General features: G+C 41.7%; 2 protein-coding genes across 2 annotated transcripts; one reads left to right on the top strand and one right to left on the bottom strand.

The window, feature by feature from the left end:
* Nucleotides 1-245: 245 nt before the first annotated feature.
* MEIG1 (meiosis/spermiogenesis associated 1) lies at nucleotides 246-649 on the bottom strand. Its single transcript, XM_089487261.1, has 2 exons — nucleotides 524-649; nucleotides 246-374 (listed from the first exon to the last, which is right to left on the bottom strand). The coding sequence occupies exons 1-2, from the start codon at nucleotides 644-646 to the stop codon at nucleotides 246-248; spliced, it is 252 nt and encodes an 83-aa protein (XP_089343387.1). The 5' UTR covers nucleotides 647-649.
* Nucleotides 650-2,358: 1,709 nt separating this feature from the next.
* Nucleotides 2,359-20,084, top strand: LOC149298825 (protein artemis-like). The gene is made up of 14 exons (XM_089487113.1): nucleotides 2,359-2,467; nucleotides 3,183-3,234; nucleotides 3,829-3,913; nucleotides 4,257-4,316; nucleotides 5,074-5,129; nucleotides 5,496-5,597; nucleotides 6,822-6,894; nucleotides 7,135-7,275; nucleotides 15,411-15,512; nucleotides 15,754-15,890; nucleotides 16,502-16,556; nucleotides 17,587-17,675; nucleotides 18,756-18,856; nucleotides 19,123-20,084. Exons 1-14 carry the CDS (start codon nucleotides 2,359-2,361, stop codon nucleotides 20,082-20,084), a joined length of 2,124 nt encoding a protein of 707 aa, XP_089343239.1.
* The last annotated feature ends 1,564 nt before the right edge of the window (nucleotides 20,085-21,648 follow it).

Here is a 21,648-nt window from a genome sequence, read left to right as displayed (position 1 = left end):
TTCTTAAATTTCCAGATTCATTGAGGCCTACTTTTCCCATGAAAGCTCATTTGTGATATTAGCAGAAGGAAGAGTCGACAGTTGTACACTTTGTGCAAGAGTGTATATTTCATTAAACAGATTGGAATGTATATTTATATTTACCTGATAAATCAATATACCAGACAGCTGTTCTATAGGATATTATGTATAACCCGTTATTAAATGCATTGAGAAAAAATCTACACAGAATGAAAATGACATTTTTAATATGCATAAACTTTAACTTTATGGACCTCTTTCTCTTCACATTCCCTTTGCTTGTTGTAATAATAGAAAGTATTATCTTTTCTTTGAAGTTTTTTCACAAAGCCAGTCTCAGGCCAGCGATCCACCTGTCACAGATAAAAAGGATATTGAGTGAACTATATTAAATATTATTTAGTTACTGCTCAATAGATGACTTTTTGCTAAATGCCCTTTTTCACCCATCACAAATGATCTCATTATAACAATACTTGTAAATTAAATAGAAAAGCCTTACCAGTTCTACATGTTTAATGTGTTTGTATTCCAATTCATCTCGATACCCGGCTGTTTGAAACCTGTAGAGGTTTTCAATCTCATCTGACCACTGCTTTGCACGAGTCATTGACTTTGGTTTCATTTCAGAAGAAATGGCTCCAAAATCTTCAGACATTGTATCAAAATATCTTAATGTCTTCAAACTGCAATTGTACACATTGAAAAGAAAACACAAAATTATGAGGGGTCTACAAAATCATTAAAACATACATTTCATCTACAAATATACTGCTAGTAAAACAAAGTGCAAAATTTCTAAAGCTCATCTTCCATTTAGTGGGACACTGCAGCCACCATATGTTGCTTTAATGCATATGATAGCTAAAAGGCTTCTTTACATTAATGCGGTATCCCCCTTCGCATCAATCCCCCATATGCATTTGCCCCTTTGCCCACCCTTCTGCTTTCTTCTAAGCTCCAGCACGGGCTCGGTGAACATCGCAAGCGGCTTCTACTTAAGGCAAGCTTACTATTGTTTTCAATAATGCATATCAGTACTTTAATGTGCATTATTCTTCAGAATGGCTCTAATACTAATGGAGACTTGGACAGGAGGAGATTTATTATTATTATTATTATTATCTTTTATTTATACAGCGCCAACAGTTTATGCAGCACTTAATACAACACATAAATTCAAGGGATATGACAAGACAAGAATTGACAGACTAAGACAAACCGATATATTTGGTGGAGAGAGCCCTGCTCGCAAGCTTACAATCTAGAGATTTAAGTGTATGTTGGCAAGTGCAACAACAATACATGCAGTAATCTTTTACATTAAACCATACATATTGTTCCTGCATTATACTGTTACCATATGGGAAAAGAGAAAATCAGGAAGAATGTAGGAGGAAGAAAGGGGGTTTTATGTATCTGTAGACAACATGGAGGCACCAATCCATTGACATGGTACCATCACTACTTGCCTCTCGGGATTTCCCAAAGTAACACAATGTTTGTTGATGTCATCCCTTTGGGATATTACTAGTGGTATTAATATTATTAAAGGTTATAGTCTAACACAAACTGAACTGGCACCTTACGTTAGGGTTAAGGCGATATGATTGGTTCTGTCCTGAAAATGATGGTTTACCAGCCTGACTAGGAGTAACGCAAAGTGTTACAAAGGAAACAATGTCATTCGGATCCAAAAAGTTCTCACTTGCTTTCACCGTTGGTCTCTGGGGTAGGTGCCGGCCGCCAGGTTCTGTTATGCAGATGATAATAGAAGAGTGAATGAGTGATCGGTGTTCCCTGACGCCGAAACTCAGCTTCTCGCTGGAACGCTTTAAGCCGGCGGTTGACAGAATCCGTTAAATCCGCCCCTCAGATGCACACAAACGGTATCCAAGCAACCATAACGCGACTCCACCCGCTGATACAATTGTCAGAGGCCGAATATGAGCTATCCCCGGGAGTCAGGGCGGAGCCTGAAGGGTGCTTAGCTAAGCGGATAGAGAGGACACCCTCTCGATTGGCTGTAGCGCGAGAGACCGAAGGTTAACCGAACCTGGGGTATAGGTGCTCGGTTCATGTTATCACACTGCATTGAACAGGCTTAGAAGGCCACATAGTGGAGTCAGTGGGTTTTATAATACTGCTTCTCCGTGCATGTAAATAGCCCTCTGATTGGCTGCCAATCATTTAGAGCCCTCTGATTGGCTGAAGCGCCTCGGTCTCTAGGCTCTCTGTTCTTGCTACAAGGAAGCTGCATGCTGTCTGTTGCACTTTGCCGTTTCCGGAACCTCTTGATGTTCGTTCTGGGGCCAGGCTGCCTCTTGGGCAGGCAATATGAGCTCGTTTCAGGGTCGCATGAAAGAATACCCATCCATATCTATCGACAGGTTTGACAAGGAGAACCTGTCTGCTAGAGCCTATTTTCTGTCTCACTGCCACAAGGGTGAGTGTATGGACTCTTAGGCAACAACGTATCGTTTTTACAACTTTACCATCAAATGATTAATTCCAAACGTGACTTGCTGTAGTGTGCTCTTAAAACACCGAGTTTGATACTAGTCTCGATTTAGAATAAAAAAACATGTCTTGTGAGATGTAGATGCACTAACAGGTTGGAAGTGAATGCGCTTGAGAATCTATTGTGTATTGTAGTCAGTGAAGGGCTCACACACAGAGTTACACACTCATACTAACACATACTTACACCAACACACATACACAGCAGCGGGTGTTGACATCTCAACATACGGGGCATGACTCCGAACACCCAACGCTTTTCCCCAGTAGGGCTTCCTCAGGGGAAGTCTTATTGGCAAAACACGTTGGGTTGCCTTGCAAAAGTATTCACCCCCCTTGGCATTTTTTTTCTATTTTGTTGCATTACAACCTGGATTTAAAATTGATTTGTTGGGGGTTTGTATCATTTACACAACATGCCTACTACTTTGAAGATGCAAAATAATTTGCGTTGTGAAAAAAAATTAAAACAAAACCCCCCAGAAAACTTGTGATGTAAACATACCGTGTATGCGCTTCTGTGTTGTCCACATACAGTATATGTAGTATATATATATATATATATATATATTGCATGTTTCTTTATCAAGTATTTGGTTGCATGTAGACATTAAGTGTTAATGTTTTGTTTCCCTATAAAGATCACATGAAAGGGCTGCGTGGACCCTTTTTGAAGCGAAGACTGCAGTGCAGGTTTGATATGAGAATAATACGTACCTTGGTTTGCCATTTTTTTCATTTGCCTTCAGTGTTTCTTATGGGTAAATAAATGCATATATTTCAGTACATTTTAAAAGGAAAAATAACCCAAAAGTTGACCATAATTTGCTGACGACATGGACCAACCTCTGTTGTTGGCAATATACACATATTTAACGGATATAATAAAGTTTGTAAGCAGCAGTTGCTTGATCATCACTTTCTTTATTTGTATATTCGTATTAAGTTATTCTTTTGTGCCACTTTTGGGCTTCTGCTCTTGTGACATCACACTCTTCCCTTTTTTTTTTATACTGTATATATATCAAGGGTGTCCAACCTGCGGCCCTCCAGCTGCTGCAGGACTACATATCTCATACTCCTCTGCCAGCCACTTAGCTGAAAGAGCATTATGGGAGGTGTAGTCCTGCATCAGCTGGAGGGCCGCAGGTTGGACACCCCTGGTATATAATGTTTTGCCTTTAGATGGGACAAAACTATAGGTTGATCATTTTTTTGTGGATATTCAGCTGGAAAAAATATAAAAACAAGTCTGAAATGCTTTCATTTATTTTGTTTATTTTCTAGCTTGAAAGTTTACCTGTATTGTTCTCCTGTTACCAAGGAGTTACTTCTAACAAGTCCAAGATACGCATTTTGGGAAAAACGTATAGTAAGTGTTTTTATTAAATAAGAACTCTCGGTTGTTTTGTACATGATCTAGAAATTATGCGGACTATTTTTTTTTTAACTGTCAACAGACTATGTTTAATGCAAGAACCTATGGCGGCATATTTGTTATGGTTATAAGATGACAATAACGTCTCTCGCCAGGATAAATGTAACCTGCTATTTATACAGTGTCATGCGCAGCCCATGATTATTAAAATAAAGCTCTTTTACAAATAACCCCTACTATGTGAAATAGTTTGTGTAAACTGTCAATTCACCTTGAGTGGCTTTCAGAAAACGTAAATGGCAATACAAAATCATGATGCTTTTTTTCTTGCACGCAGGTCGCTATAGAGGTTGATACTCCGACTCAGATTTCTTTGGTTGATGAAGTTACGGGTGATGTGAGTGTTTTTCCAGAAAATATATATATATATAACCAACACAAGCATTAAAGAATTATGGATTCCATAAGTGCTTCAGTAACTACAAGGGTGATCACAGTTACAAAGCTGCTTGCTGTAACTACTTGAGCGGGTGTAGAAATCTTAAAGATACCTATCATTCAGCCCAAGTGGTCCTCCTTTTTCGGGGAGGTCGTAAACGAAAGAAAGATTCTCTGTATGAAGAGTGCAGCCCCCGAAAGAGAAGATTGGGGACCCGGTATTCACAGACGAAGCATGAGTCCTCTAGGAAAAAAGTAATAGTTATAAATTGTATGTGTGTGGCTGAAACTTGACATATGTTAATACACTGTATAGTTAGACTGTGTGCACAAATCCTCTCGGTGAAGTCTTAAACTAAAGGGACAGAGGTTTAGATGTAATGTAAGGAAGCTTTACTTCATGGAACCACCTTCCAGCAGAATTGGTAGAAGTTACTCCAGTGAGGGAATTTAAGCATGAATAGCAGAACTTCAAGGCTGTTCTTAATATAAGACAAGACCAAGGACCGAACAAAGTTTGAGGCTTTCATAGCAGGAAGATATGGGCAGCCTAGATGGACTGTGCTTCTCAACTTTTAGGTTCATGTTTTTAGTTTCCTCCCTGCAACAAAATAAATATTTATTAGCATATTCAATTTACCTCTATGTTAAATTGATGGAAGTTAATATCATGTTGGTAAAATTTTAAAGTTAAATGTTTTTTTTTCTCTTTGCAGAAAGAAGAGATTTTGGTCACACTCCTACCTGCGGGTCACTGTCCAGGCTCTGTAATGTATGTTCAAAAAAAAATAAAAATATATGTTTATCTGTATTCCATACTTATTAACCTTATGAAATAAAATTCCAGTGCGACTTTATGAAATGCTGAAGATGAGTATTGACAAGATTGTAAAAGCACCTTAAAGTGAAATTAAAGGTCAATACTGACTTAAAAAAGAAACTGTACATTGTTTTAAGTTCTACTTAAAATACTGGAATAATGGAACCCTTTTTGTTCTAGAACAGAATAACTTTTTGATAATGTCGTTGGTTACTAGAAGTCCACAGCAGCTGTAGGTTTTATGCTCAGACATCTTCTGTCAATGTGTATAAAAAGAACAAAACACTTTGTAATAAATGAATGTTCTCTTTCAAACAGGTTTTTATTTCAAGGTTTAAACGGGACTGTTCTTTACACAGGGGACTTCAGGCTGGCAAAAGGGGAAGTGGCTCGCATGGAGCTATTACATTCAGGAAACAGGTGCTCGGAAAACACGTTTACATATACTCCGCTCTACTAGCCTCTTTGCATTAATCACCAGGAACAGTGTCTTCTAGGATCTCTTTTATTCAGTTGTAGAGTAATTGGGGTGCAAACACACATGCGCCTTGAGTATTCCTCCAGACCTAGGCAGCTGGATTCGGCATTGAACCCAGTGGCCCTCTATCCATGATGAAGGCATGTATACTAGATTTTTGAGATGATGCCGGAGAAAGGGGGTCTAGCTCACCATTTGATTTTCTAGAAAATCAACCAGAGTATATAACTGTTTAAGGGTGATTTCTTCTAAAGCCAGCATTACTACAAATAGAGAGTAACTCGTAACATGGAGAATATAAATCATTTGAATGTGTAATTCAAAGCAGTTTTGCACTGTATGGTTAGATCTGAGTCTAACCTGTTTTAAACACAAAGGTCATCTTCTAGCACTATCGGTGAGTAACATTACGCTGTTGAAAGGAGTTGCTGGTGATACAGGTCTGGGATTCTACTGATAACTCCTTGAAAACAAGGTTAAGACACCAGAAACCTATATCATATGCAGTCCATTGCCATAGGCTTCCTTCTCTTGAAGAACATGAACGATATGACATAAGAGCTAAACAGCTTTTTAAAGGGGAACTCCCACCAATTTGTTTTATTATTAGTATCGGATTAAAAATACATTGTCAAAATATTGTGCTGTCTCTAGTTTTTGTATAATATGGTTTTTCTAGGCAGCTGGATATTAGCCATTAGTATGCCTTCTAGCTCTATCATCTTAGCCACACACTAATGAAAGTCTATAAAGGAACAGACTTCATTGCTATAAAGCTCAGTGTGGTGCAGATAAAGGAAATCTGTTGGAATAAATGAGATAAGACGGCATTTTTGTATTTGCTTATCTGCACTGTATGTTACGCTGAAAGAGAAAAATAGGCTTTCCATGAGAAACTGCATCATTATTAGCTACAGGGCAAGCTGGAGACATCAGGGGTTAAGTCAATTAACCAGTTCATAGAGGCGTACCAGGCTTTTGTGTATTTTGCAATTCCATGTTGCACTAGGTTTCTCCATCAAAACCAGTACCACCCTGTCAATAGAAATGGGAGCGGTGGGGAGGAAGCAGCTCTGCCTAGTGTTTCGAAAATAAATGGTTAATTTAAATAGTTCCTGAGTGATTGATGCTGTGATGCAATAATGTTGTTTTTTTTCTTCATTCAGAGTCAAGGACATTGACAGTATTTACTTGGATACAACATTTTTTGAGCCAAAATACTTCCAGATCCCTAGTAGGGTAAGTATTTGACTTTTTACGCCTATAAACTTGCTTTGTTCTTAACATAAATTATATTGATCTATAGAGAATAAAAAAGGCAGATTTGTTTTTAAGTTTCTTTCAGTTTAAATGAACGTAGCTGGTTTTGTGTGGTAAAAGTAACCTGTTATTTTAACGTTGTTATGGATCTGGCAAGTATGGGTACAGTCCTCTATTCTGTCTTAAACGCTGTTCCTTTGCTTGTATTATATTCCATAGGAAGAATGTTTAATTGGGATTTTGGAGTTGGTGCGGAGCTGGATAAAAAAGGGCCCATATCATGTTGTTTGGCTTAACTGCAAAGCAGCTTATGGATATGAATATTTATTTACAAACCTCAGTGAAGAATTTGGAGTAAAGGTAAATGTGTTTAACCCCTCCATTTGTGGGTTTCATTGAGATTCCCCGTTTCTGTGTTTGATGTACCCACACAAATTATACATTTCCTTTCAGAAAAAAATAAGGCTTTCATTTCAAATGATATAAAACATGCATAAAATAATAATTTGTTTGGTAAAATCCCGATTACATACATACCCGACATACATATTTTTTCCTGCGTATAGTGGCAGTACGTATGGGTTGTTCTTTCCCCTCAGGACAAGCTTCTGAAAGACCAATCAAAAAGTAAACTCCTCCCCTCTACCCATAAAGCCGGCAAACTGGTAGAGTCCTCAGTTCTTTCTTGTCCCTCGTAGGGTGAACAGCTTCGTGGATTCTTCTGATGGTGCTGCACGCGGGGGGGAGGGTAGTGTTTGGCTGCGGTTTAAACTTCCCGGGTGGAAGTTCCGTGCTGCGCGTCTCGTAACTGGCTTACAGAGGCAGCGTTCACTCTATCCTTTTTGGTTACGGAGAAGGAGCATGTGCAGCTGTGTGGAACGCACGCCTGGGTGGCTATTCGTTCCACTGTGATCCTGTAGCGCGATTTTAGCATGCGCGGGCCGGATTGTTTTTATGGTGCCAATTCTGATGAATTCGCAGCCTATTTAAAGCTGTGCAAACCTGACTGACCACAAGAGTGTGTGTCAGGTCAGGTTCCCGTGTCACCAAGCCCCCGCACGGTTGTCTTGCATTGGATTTAAAAAGTGTTTGGTTGCGGTTTAAACTTCCCGGGTGGAAGTTCCGTGCTGCGCGCCTCGTAACTGGCTTACAGAGGCAGCGTTCACTTTATCCTTTTTGGTTACGGAGGAGGAGCAGCATGTGCAGCTGTGTGGAACACACGCCCGGGTGGCTATTTGTTCCACTGTGATCCTGTAGCGCGATCTTAGCATGCGCGGGACGGTTCATTTTTATGGCGCCAATTCTGATGATTTGGCAGCCTATTTTAAGCTGTGCAAACCTGACTGACCACAAGAGTCCACACGGTTGTCTTGCATTGGTTTTATTTAAACATGTTGAACCCTTCCTCTCCATTAACAGTCAAACCTGCTCCTCCTGCTAAATAGCTGCTTCTAAAGCTAGATATCTAGCCTGTGCAGAGTGTAATATGCCGCTCCCGGACGGCTACAGAAAAAAGACTTGCCAACAGTGTGCTGCGGACATCTTGGCAAAAGAAAAGCAAAAAGACATGCAGTCATTCTTATGTTGGTTCCAAGATAATTAATCCCAGACCTTTCAGCATTTAAAGCTAAATCTCCTGCACCTGAGTCACCTGCAAAAGGCATTAAAGGCGGCATCGTCTGACCGTTCTTCGGGAGAATGTTCTCGCTTATCTTCTGAGACTAATTCTTATGATTCAGAGGATGGATTTGACTTTCCACCTCAAGAAATTGACAAGTTTATTAAAGAAGTTAACTGCGTTCTTCAGTTTTAACCGAGAGCAACTAAGAAGGGTTTCCCCTATTCCTCCTAAATTAGTGGAATTGATGCAGAGGGAGTGGAATAACCCCGGCAATCGAGCTTTTATTTCTAAGTGTTTTAAGCAATTCAAGTTTCAAGAAGATATTAAATGGCAAGAGCTTCCAAAGGTAGAGGTGCAAGTTGCACAGTTATCTAAGTAAACCGCGCTTCCTATAGGTGAGATAGCGGGACTCTGAGACGCTATGGATGTGAGAGCCGTAACAGCCGTTAGGAGAATGGTTCAAGCAGCTGCGTTTCAGAGTAAAGCAGCTTCAGCGGGAGCAGCTGTTATCAAGCCCTGTTGATATAGAAAATAAAAGATTACTTTATGGCCAGACGGGCAGTATGGTTAAGATCTTGGAAGGTGGATACAGCCTCTAAAAGCAGCCTTATGTGACCTGCTGTTTGAACAAGGAAGACTTTTTTTTGGTTTGCCATTGGAAGGCAAGAGAGCAGGGGTTACCTGCAACACTTTCAGAGAAAACACATGAATAACGGCGTGGTCTAGACAAATAGTTTTTCTAGGCTACGAGATCAGGTTTTTTCACTGTTCCTTGCGACCACTTCCTGTGTTCCTCTTCTCTTACAAAAAGTAAGAACAAAGTTTTGTCGGCAGCAGTGTTGAAGTTGTTGGTGAAAGAGGTCATCGAACAAGTGCCCTCGGAACATCAATGGAGAGGAGTGTATTCTTGAATTTTTTTTGATTTAAAGACCATCTTTCATCGTTGTATCGCTTATCAGCATTTCAGAATGGAAGCCATTATATCCGTTTCCCACATCATCCGAGAAGGAGATTTCATGGTCACTATAGACCTAAAAGATGCGTATCTACACATCCCTATGGCAGTAAATTCCAGGAAGTTCCTGAGATTTGCTATAAGAACAAAGAATGGCCTGAAGCATTTTCATCTCAAATCTATTCTTTTCGGTTTGGCTACCGCTCCACAAGTCTTCACAAAGCTTCTCTGTCTCCTGGCGGCGCAGTTGAGGAGGTTTAGCCGTCATCCCGTATGTCAACGACTGGCTTCTCAAGGCATCCTGTCCAAGTCAACTAAATCACCAACTGAAGGCTTCAATAGCCTTTTTAGAACAGCACGGATGGATCATAAACATAGAAAAATCTAATCTTACTCCATCCAGGAGAATCAACTTCATAGGTTGCATTGTGGACTCTGTATCCCTCTTTTTGCACCTTACTTCTCAGAAGATCACACGGATCAAACCATCTGCAACGATATCCGATTTGTATAATCAGGAAAGCAATGAGTCTCCTGGGTTTTTAACCTCTAACATACCAGCAGTAAGATGGGCCCGGTCAAGAATGACGCCACTTCAGTGGCAGATCCTTTCCAGCTGGTCCAGGTCTCAAGAGGAGTTAGATTCTAAGATCCAGGTGTCAAGAGTGGTTCTCCAACAACTCAATTGATGGCTTTGTTTTCAACCAGCAGACTGGTCCATTGTCACAACAGACGCGCCAGAGACAGGTTGGGGTGCTCACCTTTGGTTCCACAGAGCCCAAAGAAGATGGCCACCAGAAGAGGCAAGCCAGTCATACAACTAAAGGGAACTGAATGCAGTTTTTCTAGCCCTAAAGGTGTCCAAATCGTGGATTATGTTCCCCCACGTAAGCTTCAGTCAGACAATGTGACTGTAGTAGTTTACCTCAACAGACAAGGAGGCACAAGGGCTTGGAAGCTTCAATGTCTATGTTCGGAGATTTTTTTGTTATGGGCCCAAAATCATCTGAGATCTATCGGCATGTCATATCAGGGGGCCTTCAATACACTGGCAGACGGCCTGAGCAGGGGAAGATATTCTCAGACAGAGTGGTCTCTGAGCCCAGTTATTTTTCGACAGGTTGGTCGTCAAGTTTGAGCGTACAGAAGTAGATCTCATGGCTATAAGACAAAACAGAAAACCCCTCTTTTTGCGTTTCTCTACAAAATAGACTATTCTCATTTTCTAGGCGGCTAACAGCGATATAGCAAATCAACCTAGGCTATGTGTTTCCGTGGTAGCTCTGATCCCGCATATCCAGAAGATCAAGAAGGACAAAGCCAGGGTGCTTGCAATCCTTCCCTTCTGGCCAAACTGGGGCTGGTTCTTGGACCTGCTCCAGATGACGATTTGTTCTTGGGAACTTCCAGTATCTCCAGATCTACTGGGAAACCGCAATGTCCATATAGACACCATCCAGATGTTTCGCTTAATGGCATGGATGCTGAAAGGCTAATTCTAAAGGAGAAGGTATTCACGGTGCTATGGCCGGTCGGTTGTTAAATTCGGTTAGAAGGTCTACATCAGAAATTTACCTCAGCACTTCCCTCAATCATGAGACAGGACTTCATGCTTTGAGGTTAAAAACAGAACTCTCTTTATTACAAACACACAGAATTTATATACAATCTCCATTCACTGGGCACCGAACCCAACCCCCAATCCTATCAGCCACATCCCATCAGCCACATCCCCTCACAAATCCCATCGGTATACAGGGGATGTATCAGGTGAGGGGATTAAGGGATACAATGGGTTTCCCCCACCTGTGTTATCCCCCCTGTAGTGCGGGTGCCGCCTGGGCAGACAGGGCTGTGCTGGCTGATTAAGAGCCCCAGCCAGATTATAGGATTGTCTCTTTGAAGGCTGGAGCTGAAGCCACATTCAAACAGGGTACACATAAATATAATAATAATAACAGTGAAGATCAGACATGGTTCTTCACATTACTCCCCTCTTGTGCAAACATCCGGCAGACACAGCCAGATCCCTAACGGATCGGCTTGGGGATGACAGGGCCTCTACTGTCTCTAGTCCTGCGGGGTAGGGAGAGTGGGCGTTGCGGCCTCTGGGGCACCCTGGCAGCCCCAAGTCAGTCACCCAGGCTCCTAGGCCTGGCCCGTAGTCAAAGGGTAAGAGGCCAGCCCAGAAGCCTCTCCAGTGGGCAGCCCTCTTTAGTCTCCTCTGCAGGCATGGGAGACCTTTCTCCAGGGGTTCCGTTACCCTGACTACGGGCTTGTCCCGAGTCAACTCCACATTCCCCCACCCAAACAACAAGAGCCCACTCCAAAGCAGCAGCAGTTTCACTTACCCCTACCTGGCTTTCCGAGCTGGGGCTCGTTTTGCCCACTGGCCCATGCCGCTGGGGAGGAGTGCCGGTTGCCCTTCTTCCCATAATTGGTGACAGCCGCTGGGGAGGGTCGCCGCCTGCGCCCCCTCCCGGATGCTTGTGCTGGGGAGAGCCAGATCATGGGGGTGTAAGCAGCGACTCTCTGCCCGGTTGCCAGTGCTTCTGCTGGTGCAGGGAACGGTGCTGGGCAGAGAACAGCGTCACTCTGCCCTGTGGCCAGCTCTTCCGCTGGTGGTTCCTTGCTAGCAGGTGGGGACCCTTCGCTGTGGGGTGGGCAGAGGCCAGCAGCACTCTGCCCTGTTGCCGCATTTCAGCCAGAGCGAGGATTGCTGGTGCAGGACAGAGGTCGGCGACGCTCTGCCCGGTTGCCAGTGCTTCTGCTGGTGCAGGGAATGGTGCTGGGCAGAGAACAGCGTCACTCTGCCCTGTGGCCAGCTCTTCCGCTGGTGGTTCCCTGCTAGCAGGTGGGGACCCTTCACTGTGGGGCGGGCAGAGGCCAGCAGCACTCTGCCGTGTTGCCGGCGTTTCAGCCAGACCGAGGATTGCTGGTGCAGGACGGCGGGAACTCTGTGCTGAGGGATGAGCAGAGGCCAGCAGCACTCTGCCCCGTGGCCGGCTCTTCTGCCGGTCTGGCATTTTGCGGTGCTGGGCAGAGGATCGCGTCGCACTGCCCTGGTGGGACCTTTCACTGTGGGGCGGGCAGAGGCCAGCGGCACTCTGCCCCGCTGCCGGCGCTTCAGCCGGAGTAGGAGGGGCGCATGGTGCTGGGCAGAGAACAGCGTCCCTCTGCCCTGTTGTCGGAACTGCTGCCGCCTCTAGTGGAAACCCATAGACCGCTGCCTCAAATTCCGGCGACTGCATGCGGTCCATAATCGCCCGGAAGACTTCCTCCCAAAAGTGATTGCCCACTTTCACCTCTTCGGGCTCTGGCTGCAATACCAGGGACAGAGTGGCTGAACCTTCAAGTCCGGAGGCTTGCCAATTACAGTGAGCGGCCTCTGGAGCTCGCTCTGTGACATCTGTTGGCTCACACTGCAGGGCGTAGCTCCCCTCGAACAGCGCCAAGTATTCTGCCTCGAGGCACCATTCTCTGTCTACTAGTCTCTCAAGGTCTTGGCTGAGTTCGTTGCAGGGGGCGGCAGGGCTCTCCGGCGCTTGTCACTAATCTCCCACCATCGGTCCATGTTGCCATTGCCAAAGACACCCCTTTCCTCGAATGCCTCCCACAACAGGCCAGGCCTGCCAACATCCATCCCTTCCGGAGAATGGGGCTTTCTGGATTTTCGCTTCGGGCCTCGGGCTTCCCAGTATATGGCTCGGTACTCCTCTTCGAGCCCAATCTCCTGTCGGACCAGCCTCTCTAGCTCTGCATCCTCACCTGGAGACGCAGGTCCCCCGAACAAGTAGAGCCTCCCCTTCACCTGGTCCCTGATTCGTTGTTCTAGGGTGGGCAGATGTGTACCTTGGTGGGCGCTCCACTTTTCTAGGGCCGCTCTCCATCTCACGACCCGGGCTCGGGTCCGTCTCTCAAACTCCCATACTGGAGTCTCCAATTCGAGGGTCTCGACTCCCCTCCAAGTCACCCCGCATCCCGGTGACTGTTCAATCCACTCCATCTGTGGATCCGTTTGGCTCTTCCTCGCCAGGGTATAACTTTGTTCTGCGGCTAGTTGCTTTGGTCCGCTCTGGTCTGGAAGGAGTAGATCCCACCGCTAACACCAATGTGACGGATCGTCCTGTGCCCCAGACTGGACACATCCGCCCGTCAGCTCCTTCCCTCTCCCAGTAAGCGGACACGCTGTGGCTGTCCGAAGAAAGCAGTCACAGACAGGACTTCATGCTTTGAGGTTAAAAACAGAACTCTTTATTACAAACACACAGAATTTATATACAATCTCCATTCACTGTGCGCCGAACCCAACCCCCAATCCCATCAGCCACATCCCATCACAAATCCCATTAGCCGCATCCCCTCACAAATCCCATCGGTATACAGGGGATGTATCAGGTGAGGGGATTAAGGGATACAATGGGTTTCCCCCACCTGTGTTATCCCCCCTGTAGTGCGGATGCCATCTGGGCAGACAGGGCTGTGCTGGCTGATTAAGAGCCCCAGCCAGATTATAGGATCGTCTCTTTGAAAGCTGGAGCTGCAGCCACATTCAAACAGGGTACACATAAATATAATAATAACAGCGAAGATCAGACATGGTTCTTCACAATCAGGATGAAGTAGTTCTGCATCTCCGACAGTCTTTCCTCCCTAAAGTCTTGTCGCAGACTAACATTAGTGTGTTACAAGCCTTTAGTGTTACCCACCTTTTTTCCCTAATCCTTCTTCTCCAGAAGAGATCATGTGGCATTCTTTTGGATGTTGAAAGAGCTCTCCATGTCTATTTACAACGTACTGCAACAGTTTGTGCGTCAGACCACCTGTTTCTTCAGTTTCATGAGAAAACTGCGGGCCAGGATCTACTCTGGCTAGATGGCTTGCTCATACTATTCATTTTGCCTATGTATCCTGTAAAGCGGATGTATCAACTCATATTAATGCGCACTATACTAGAGCTATGTCCGTTTCCTGGGCAGCGAAGGCCTTAGCTTCCCCAGAAGAAACTTGCAAAGCGGCAACCTGGTCTTCATGGAATACTTATATTAGACATTATAGGCTAGACCTTTCTGCAGCTTCGAAAGCTGCCTTTGGCCTTGGCCATGTTCTTCAAGCGGTCAATGCCTCTATCCCACCCATGTAAGGGATCTTTCTATATCCCATACGTACTGCCACTATACGCAGGAAAAAACAATAATTTCTTACCGTAAATTTTCTTTTTCCTAGTATAGTGGCAGTACGTAGTTCCCTCCCTTATACGTTGGACTGAGTAGTATTTCTTGTTATTACTGAGGACTCTACCAGTTTGCCGGCTTTAATGGGTAAGAGGGGAGGAGTTTACTTTTTGATTGGTCTTTCAGAAGCTTGTCCTGAGGGGAAAGAACAACCCATACGTACTGACACTATACTAGGAAAAAGAAAATTTACGGTAAGAAATTGTTTTCATTAAAAAAAAAGTGTTTTCACCCACAGAGCTGCCACACACAGGATTTTTATTTACTTATTGCACCATTCAGTGTGAACTATAGAGATTACAGTGCATGAAAGTCCCAGGAGGTGTTTCTGAGATGGAGGCACCACTGAGACTGTCGGACACCTAGACATGTCATCACCTTTTTGGCTATTTGTGTTAATGCACAGGTCTAGTCTGATAAAGTGACGACTGAGCATATGTTTGTATGTTACTCTGTGGAAGAAGGTTATCTCTAAACATTAATGTCGTTTAGATCTAGATACTATGTACTGGAAACTAATATCTGGAAATATCTTGCCAATTGCCGTAAGGCAACTTTGCTATAAAAGCTATAAGGTCAAGCTGATTTAAAGAAGCTATCTTACTTGGAAAAGGTTTTTACATTATTTAATCTACCACTGATTAACCTGTTATTTGGCAGATCTAAAACCAAGTATTATCTTTAGGTTCACGTGAATAAACTAGACATGTTTAAGAACATGCCGGAAATCCTCTGCCATATAACAACTGACCGTCGGACTCAGATTCACGCATGTCGACATCCAGTGGTAAATATACTTAACATAAAAAAGCATTAAACACATAGTGTGAATGTTTCCTCAATATTAGGTGGTTATTATATTTGTTGGTCTTCAAAACCATATTTCTGTGTGCTTGTTTATGTAGTTGCCATCATCCCTCTATGATTCATTGTTTACATAAAATGCAACTTGCTTTTATATTAGAAATATTCAGTCTGACTATATAAGGTGATAAATAATCACTTATTCTTTGAAACTTTTCGCTAAGAATGAAGACTATCTGCGAGGGAACTGGCTACCGTGTGGAATGGTGTCCAGTGATGGTGTCCCTCTTCGTGTCATTAGGATAAAACCATCTACCATGTGGTTTGGGGAGAGGACCAGGAACACCAATGTGATTGTAAGGTAAGAAGCTATGGCATGAACCTTGTGTCCTGGAGACAGTTATTTATTTGGGGGGGGTATTATTTTGGTTTCATTTTTGTGAAAACTGTAACTTTAGAAATGTTTTGAATTTAAGTCAAATCTAATATCTTTTTCTTTAGTGTACTGTTTAACATATTTGTTTACATGGTATGATGTTTTTTTAGTTAATAGCCCTTAAAATTACAAGAACTTTTGTTTACTTTCTTTCTCCCTTCCCCCTTTTTTTCTCACTTCTTCACCTACATGCACATAACACTATGCAGCAGCCTCTCAGTACCAAACTCTTCCTCTAATCAGTAGCATATCTCTACAGCAATTGCTGTTCATCCTGGGTGGGCATGCTCCACAACATTCGACTCTTATTTTACCTTTGACTTAAGCCTCACCCAACGTGGCCAACAATGTCCACAGTAACAGACTTTTTATATGATTACAGAAAATAATTTGACTCATAGATTCACTTTTTAGACCAATGCGACTGGTTGCTGTTCTGTTTTAGTAGCATAGAGCAATCAACCTTTGCTGTTTCTTAATTTTCTGCATTAGAAGAGTAACAAAAAAAAATGTTCACATTTTGCCCCCATTTCTAGAACTGGAGAGAGTTCCTATCGTGCTTGTTTTTCTTTCCATTCATCCTATAGTGAGGTATGTACAAATTACCTTCCATCATGCACAACATTTTAAGATTCCTCTTTTCTTGATATTTTAGCGTTTAAATGCATTAGAGATGTCTGATATCCTATATTAAGATTTATGAAATGAAGAGACTTCATTAATTGGCCTTAATCTGCAGGTTCTGAAACACTGCATCTGCGTGTTGAATTATTTGCTGTTGCAGCAGGTTTATGGCACCCGAGTGATGGTGCCGAATAGAGATTATTAACATACCATACCAAGCACACATATATCGGAGAAAATATAATCAAACCAATAATTAAATAATGGTGTTAATAACTGTTAATTAACATTTGCTAGCTTAATGGTTAATACACCTTTTATAGCCATTAAGGATATAGAAATAATGTATATGGGGTCCAGGTTGAAGCCTACATATTTAAAGGGGTACACCATGGAAGAATCCTTTTCTCCTTGAGCAAAAAATACAGAAATGTAGGTTAGCATTTAGAGAAACATGGTCCTTTTTTTTTTTCTTGCTCAAACACGCACAGTCTTTATGGCCAGTCAAATTAAATCCATTAGTCTGGGTAACCGAGAATGAGCCATTCTGTTGTTTACCCCATGGCAGTATGAGTCAAGATGTCCGTCCAGCAGAGTGGGCTGTGATAACAGAACTATAATGCATAGAAATTACTAATGTGTACTGATCTGAAAATATAATATGCAAATACTATATAGCTTTTTTTTTTATTTTTTTATTTTATTATATACAGTCCAATATGTTTGAAAATATATCTGATACTAGTAATATAAATGTGGTGGGACTTTCCTTTTAAATGTCTGTAAAATCCCACGATTTTGTTTCAAACCTTATTTTATAACAACCTCTTAGAGAAGCAAGATTGCCTATGAGACATTCTTCACACATCTCCTTGGGATGAACTTAGCCCTCCACGTTTTGCATTAGGCACCAACACAAGTTTTAAAGAAGTTACTTAGTGCTTCGCTGTTTGATAATCATTTGCTCTGGTTTTTGTTTTTTTATTTATAAATACAGATAAAAGATTTTCTAAATTACATCCGGCCAATGAACATATATCCAAATGTGATTCCTGTAGGAAAAACAAGAGCATTTCTAGAAGAAGTGTGAGTACATTTTGTTTTTCTTTCTCTATGTATATACATGCATATAGGCACATGCTTCTTTGACCCCTTTTTACTTTTTGTACCTTTTTCTGTGGTTTATCTATCTGTAATTTTCATCTAATTTACTGTACCCACACTAATTATATAAGACAAGAAGGGCTTTCTTTAAATGCCATTATTTCATATGTAAGTTACTATTTAAAAAAAATAATAAAATATGATGAAAAATTTTACAAAACTTTGACATCTTATCTGAAAAATCTTTTACTCATCTAAAAAGGCTAAAAACCTGCAAAATAGATTTTAATATTTTGTCCTGAGTTTAGAAATACCCAATGTTTTTTGTTTTCTTTATTTTTTTTTGGGGGGGGGGGTTGCACATTATAGGGCAATAAGTACAAGTAGCATATTGATATTTCAAAACCATTTTTTTCTCTCAAAACTGGTCATTCTGCCCCCATGTCCTATTACAGACATCTTTGAAGCCGCTCAATTTACCCCATCAAACCTTATATTTTTTAAACTAGATACCCCAGGGTATTTCAAATGGTGGTGTTCTTAACCCTTTCCATGCACTAATTCTACCACCAACCTTTGTCAACATTTGTGGTAGTAATTTAATAAAAAAATGTTAAAATAATACCATTTACTTGTCCAGAACCCCTACACACACTATTTTATGTTCAGCAGTATCCTCTGAGTAAGTTTAGCTACATTTCCTTTTTATTTATTTATTTATTTTTTTAATTGGGAGTGTTGTAGAGGGTGTTTAAAGGTTTTTTTTTTTTAATTATTCTTTATTAGATTTAAAAAAAAAAAAAGAAAATTGACACACAGATATCCGTAAATTACAAATCAATAAATAAAACAAACTTAACATAAAGAACAAACAATAGTCATTTTAAGTGACTAACATAAATTACTTAAAATTTCTTATAGGGCTAGACATGATGGGATTTTTTCTTAAACAAAAGTATAATTTTTTCAAATTCATTTTTTTTTTTTACACTGCTCAATGTATAGAGATCCACTTTATGTTTGTGTTCACATATGTCTGCATGGCTTTCTGTGTTATTACAGCTTAAGGCCATTTTGCAGAGCCTTTTCTGATAGTTCAGTAGTGGTGTATAAACCACTGGGGAATCTGAAGCGAGCAAGACACATGGAGGTGCTGGATACAGGTGAGACGCTTAATATTGTCATGACAGTGGATATGTAACATGTTGGAGAGGCTGACTATTAAGATTATTAAAACAGAGTTAAAAGCAGGAGGAGGCAAAGTTTGTGGCATGTGCCTACATGTCTCATCTACTTCACTTGCATAATGGTTTAATACTAGTTTATCTTCTATTGTGATACTTTACATTGACACTAGCCATGTCACCAAAATGAATTCCTCTTGTACTAAAGTCACTCTTTTTTTTGTTTTGTTTATTTTTTTTAGAAGACTGTGACGATGATGATTTATTTGATGACTCCCCACTAACAAGCTTAAGGCACAAGATTGCCAGAGACTGTAAGTGGGCATCAGACATAAAGCAGAGCTTCTGTCCTACCAGTCTAAAAGAAAGTGAAGTACCCAAAAGCCCTGAAGAACCATCTGTTAATTTTGCAATAAAAGGAAACTATGTGGACTGTGAGGAATCAAATGGAGAGGAGGAGGAGGACGATGATGAAGCGGAGGAACAAGAAGCCAATAAAGATGCAAAAGCCACAGCCACCTATGAAAGCCCTGTTGTATCAGTGAAATCGTGTGAAAAGATTGAAATACATGATACTCATTTAAAACAGGCAGCTCCTAAACCAGCAGATGAATATGTGCCCCACTGGAGTACATTCTTTCCTAATTCTGGGATCAGAGAGGTCTCGGACACAGATGAATGCATTTCAGCTTCTGCAGAATGCAAAGATTCGCCGTCCCCAAAACTCTTTAGTGATTCAGATTCTGATTCAACTCATATTTCTTCCATAAACTCCTCCCAATCCACCCATATATCTGAACAGGGCAGTCAAGGATGGGATAGCCAAGCTGACACCTTTCTGCTCTCTTCTCAAGAAAAGAAGGCTACCGATTTGTACATGTTAAAGAACTATTCATGCTTTATACCAAGTGCTGCAGTGTGTGTCAAAGACGTTTCTCAAGCTAAGGAAGTGGAAACTAGTGATCATAACAATGAGGGAACGAACAGCACCGACTGCCCACTGACAGCTGCTGTAAACAAAGAAAAATGCTATCCACACATACACACAGAAGACAATAATGCAATAGTGAAGACAGACTCCCAGAGTTCCTCTGACTTTGAAATCCCTTCTACACCCGGTGCTGAACAGCCCAAATCTGAAATGCTGCAGTATTTATATGAGCAGCTAGCCACAGGAGAACCTATCATACCAGATAAGCATGAATAGCCATACGTTTGTCTTTGTTCAGAAAGCTCAACATACACCATGGCTTGAAGCCATGAAAACAGTGCTGCTAATTTACAATGACCATGGATATATTCAGGAGTTGTATGTATGTTACATTATTACATATTCTTTTGTTTCATACTGTCAATGTGTTTTGGTATTCTCAGCTTCAAACCTACATTTGAGATGCACAAGATAATGTATGTCATCTTTTATCAATTGACTGACGAGTTGTATTTATTAAAAAAAAAAAAAAACGGGTAAACATCTTTCAACAATAAAAAAAAACAAAAAAAAACCACTACAAGCCTTTAATATACATGCTGTGTAATTCTGTAGCCATTGTAAATTGTTTGCCATTCGGGAAAGGAAGGTCACTAGTCGCTTCCTCTATCCATTTTAAACTGCCTTATGCCTTCTAACCATCATGGCGTCCTGTTTTCGGTTACAACAAATTCGGTTTTTTTGTTTTTTTACAAAAAGCCATTGGTGGTTTCATGAAAAGTAAAATATGGGTTTGGGGACATTGTACCTTACTGCAAAGTCCTTAAGACATTTGATTAGAGGTCACGGAAGACTCAAAAGGGGGTTTTAATCAAAGTGAGAGTTGTGGTTTCCCTATTCATTATGAATCGCCATCACTGGCAATAAGGCATGAACTGGCCATGTATAAAGTGTAAGTCAATTAAAGGAAACTGTGCATTATATAGGACCAGCAGAACTCTTCCTATCACTAGGGTTGCCTCTCTAAAATGCATAGTGAAAGAGAGTTGGACCACAACTTAGTAAATAAACCTTGTCATCTGGATGTTCCCATGACCTAAAAGCTGCCAGGTTGTACCAACCAGCTCTCCTGGTGGTTTTTTTTAAGGCTGTCTGCTCAAGGATGAAACTGTAAAATAATGTGAAACAGGGTGCCAAAGGCATGAGTAACTCACATTTCTCTATTTCCTTTGTAAAAATATTATGCCATAGGAAGGGCAGTCTCAGGTGGGCGATAATAGTACCGTATTCTCCCATGTATAAGTCGCTCCCATGTATAAGACGCACCTTCATTTTGGGGCCCGAAAATTACGCTTCTATCATGCCCAGAGTGTGATGTTAGCTGTGCTGGAATCTGGGTATGCCTGGGCATGATAGTGTTATTGCTGTTAGCAATCATGTATATTTAATATAGCAATCATACTCCTATCATGCACAAGCAGCCAACACATGCACATCCCTTTCAGCCTCCCTGTGTCCTGCTCCCCCTACTTACACATCCATGCTATCACACACACATATTTAGTCATTCTTTCATTCACGCAGACTCATACACCCCCTCCCGCCCCTTACCTGAACTGCAGATCTTCTGGTGCCGCTCGCAGACTTCGTTTTCCTCTCCGTTGCTCGAACTCCGAGTGAACTTCTTGTCCCGCCCAGGGGAGCAGGAACGGAGTGGAGTCATGTGATGTGATGTACATTCACATGACTCCACTGGATTCCTTTATCTCCTCGACGGAAGAAGAGACGCTGCTGAGCAACTCAGAGGTAAGTAAGAAAAAAAAATAAAAAATCTACAACC

The sequence above is a fragment of the Sceloporus occidentalis genome, unplaced genomic scaffold (assembly GCF_023333645.1).
Source record: "Sceloporus occidentalis isolate IW3139 unplaced genomic scaffold, rSceOcc1.0.p SCAF_31, whole genome shotgun sequence".
Classification (NCBI taxonomy): domain Eukaryota; kingdom Metazoa; phylum Chordata; class Lepidosauria; order Squamata; family Phrynosomatidae; genus Sceloporus; species Sceloporus occidentalis.
The sequence above is the reverse complement of the archived record's forward strand: the minus strand, read 5'-3'. Positions and strand labels throughout refer to the sequence as shown.

What these genes read in the sequence shown, in the direction of transcription:
- LOC149298825 (XM_089487113.1), top strand. Translation starts at nt 2,359, where the DNA reads ATGAGCTCGTTTCAGGGTCGCATGAAAGAATACCCATCCATATCTATC. An exon ending in AAGCGAAGACTGCAGTGCAG is followed by an intron (nt 3,235 to 3,828) that starts GTTTGATATGAG and finishes TTTATTTTCTAG; the next exon opens with CTTGAAAGTTTACCTGTATT. An exon ending in CTATTACATTCAGGAAACAG is followed by an intron (nt 5,598 to 6,821) that starts GTGCTCGGAAAA and finishes TTCTTCATTCAG; the next exon opens with AGTCAAGGACATTGACAGTA.
- MEIG1 (XM_089487261.1), bottom strand. Translation starts at nt 646, where the DNA reads ATGAAACCAAAGTCAATGACTCGTGCAAAGCAGTGGTCAGATGAGATT. An exon ending in ACATTAAACATGTAGAACTG is followed by an intron (nt 375 to 523) that starts GTAAGGCTTTTC and finishes TATCTGTGACAG; the next exon opens with GTGGATCGCTGGCCTGAGAC.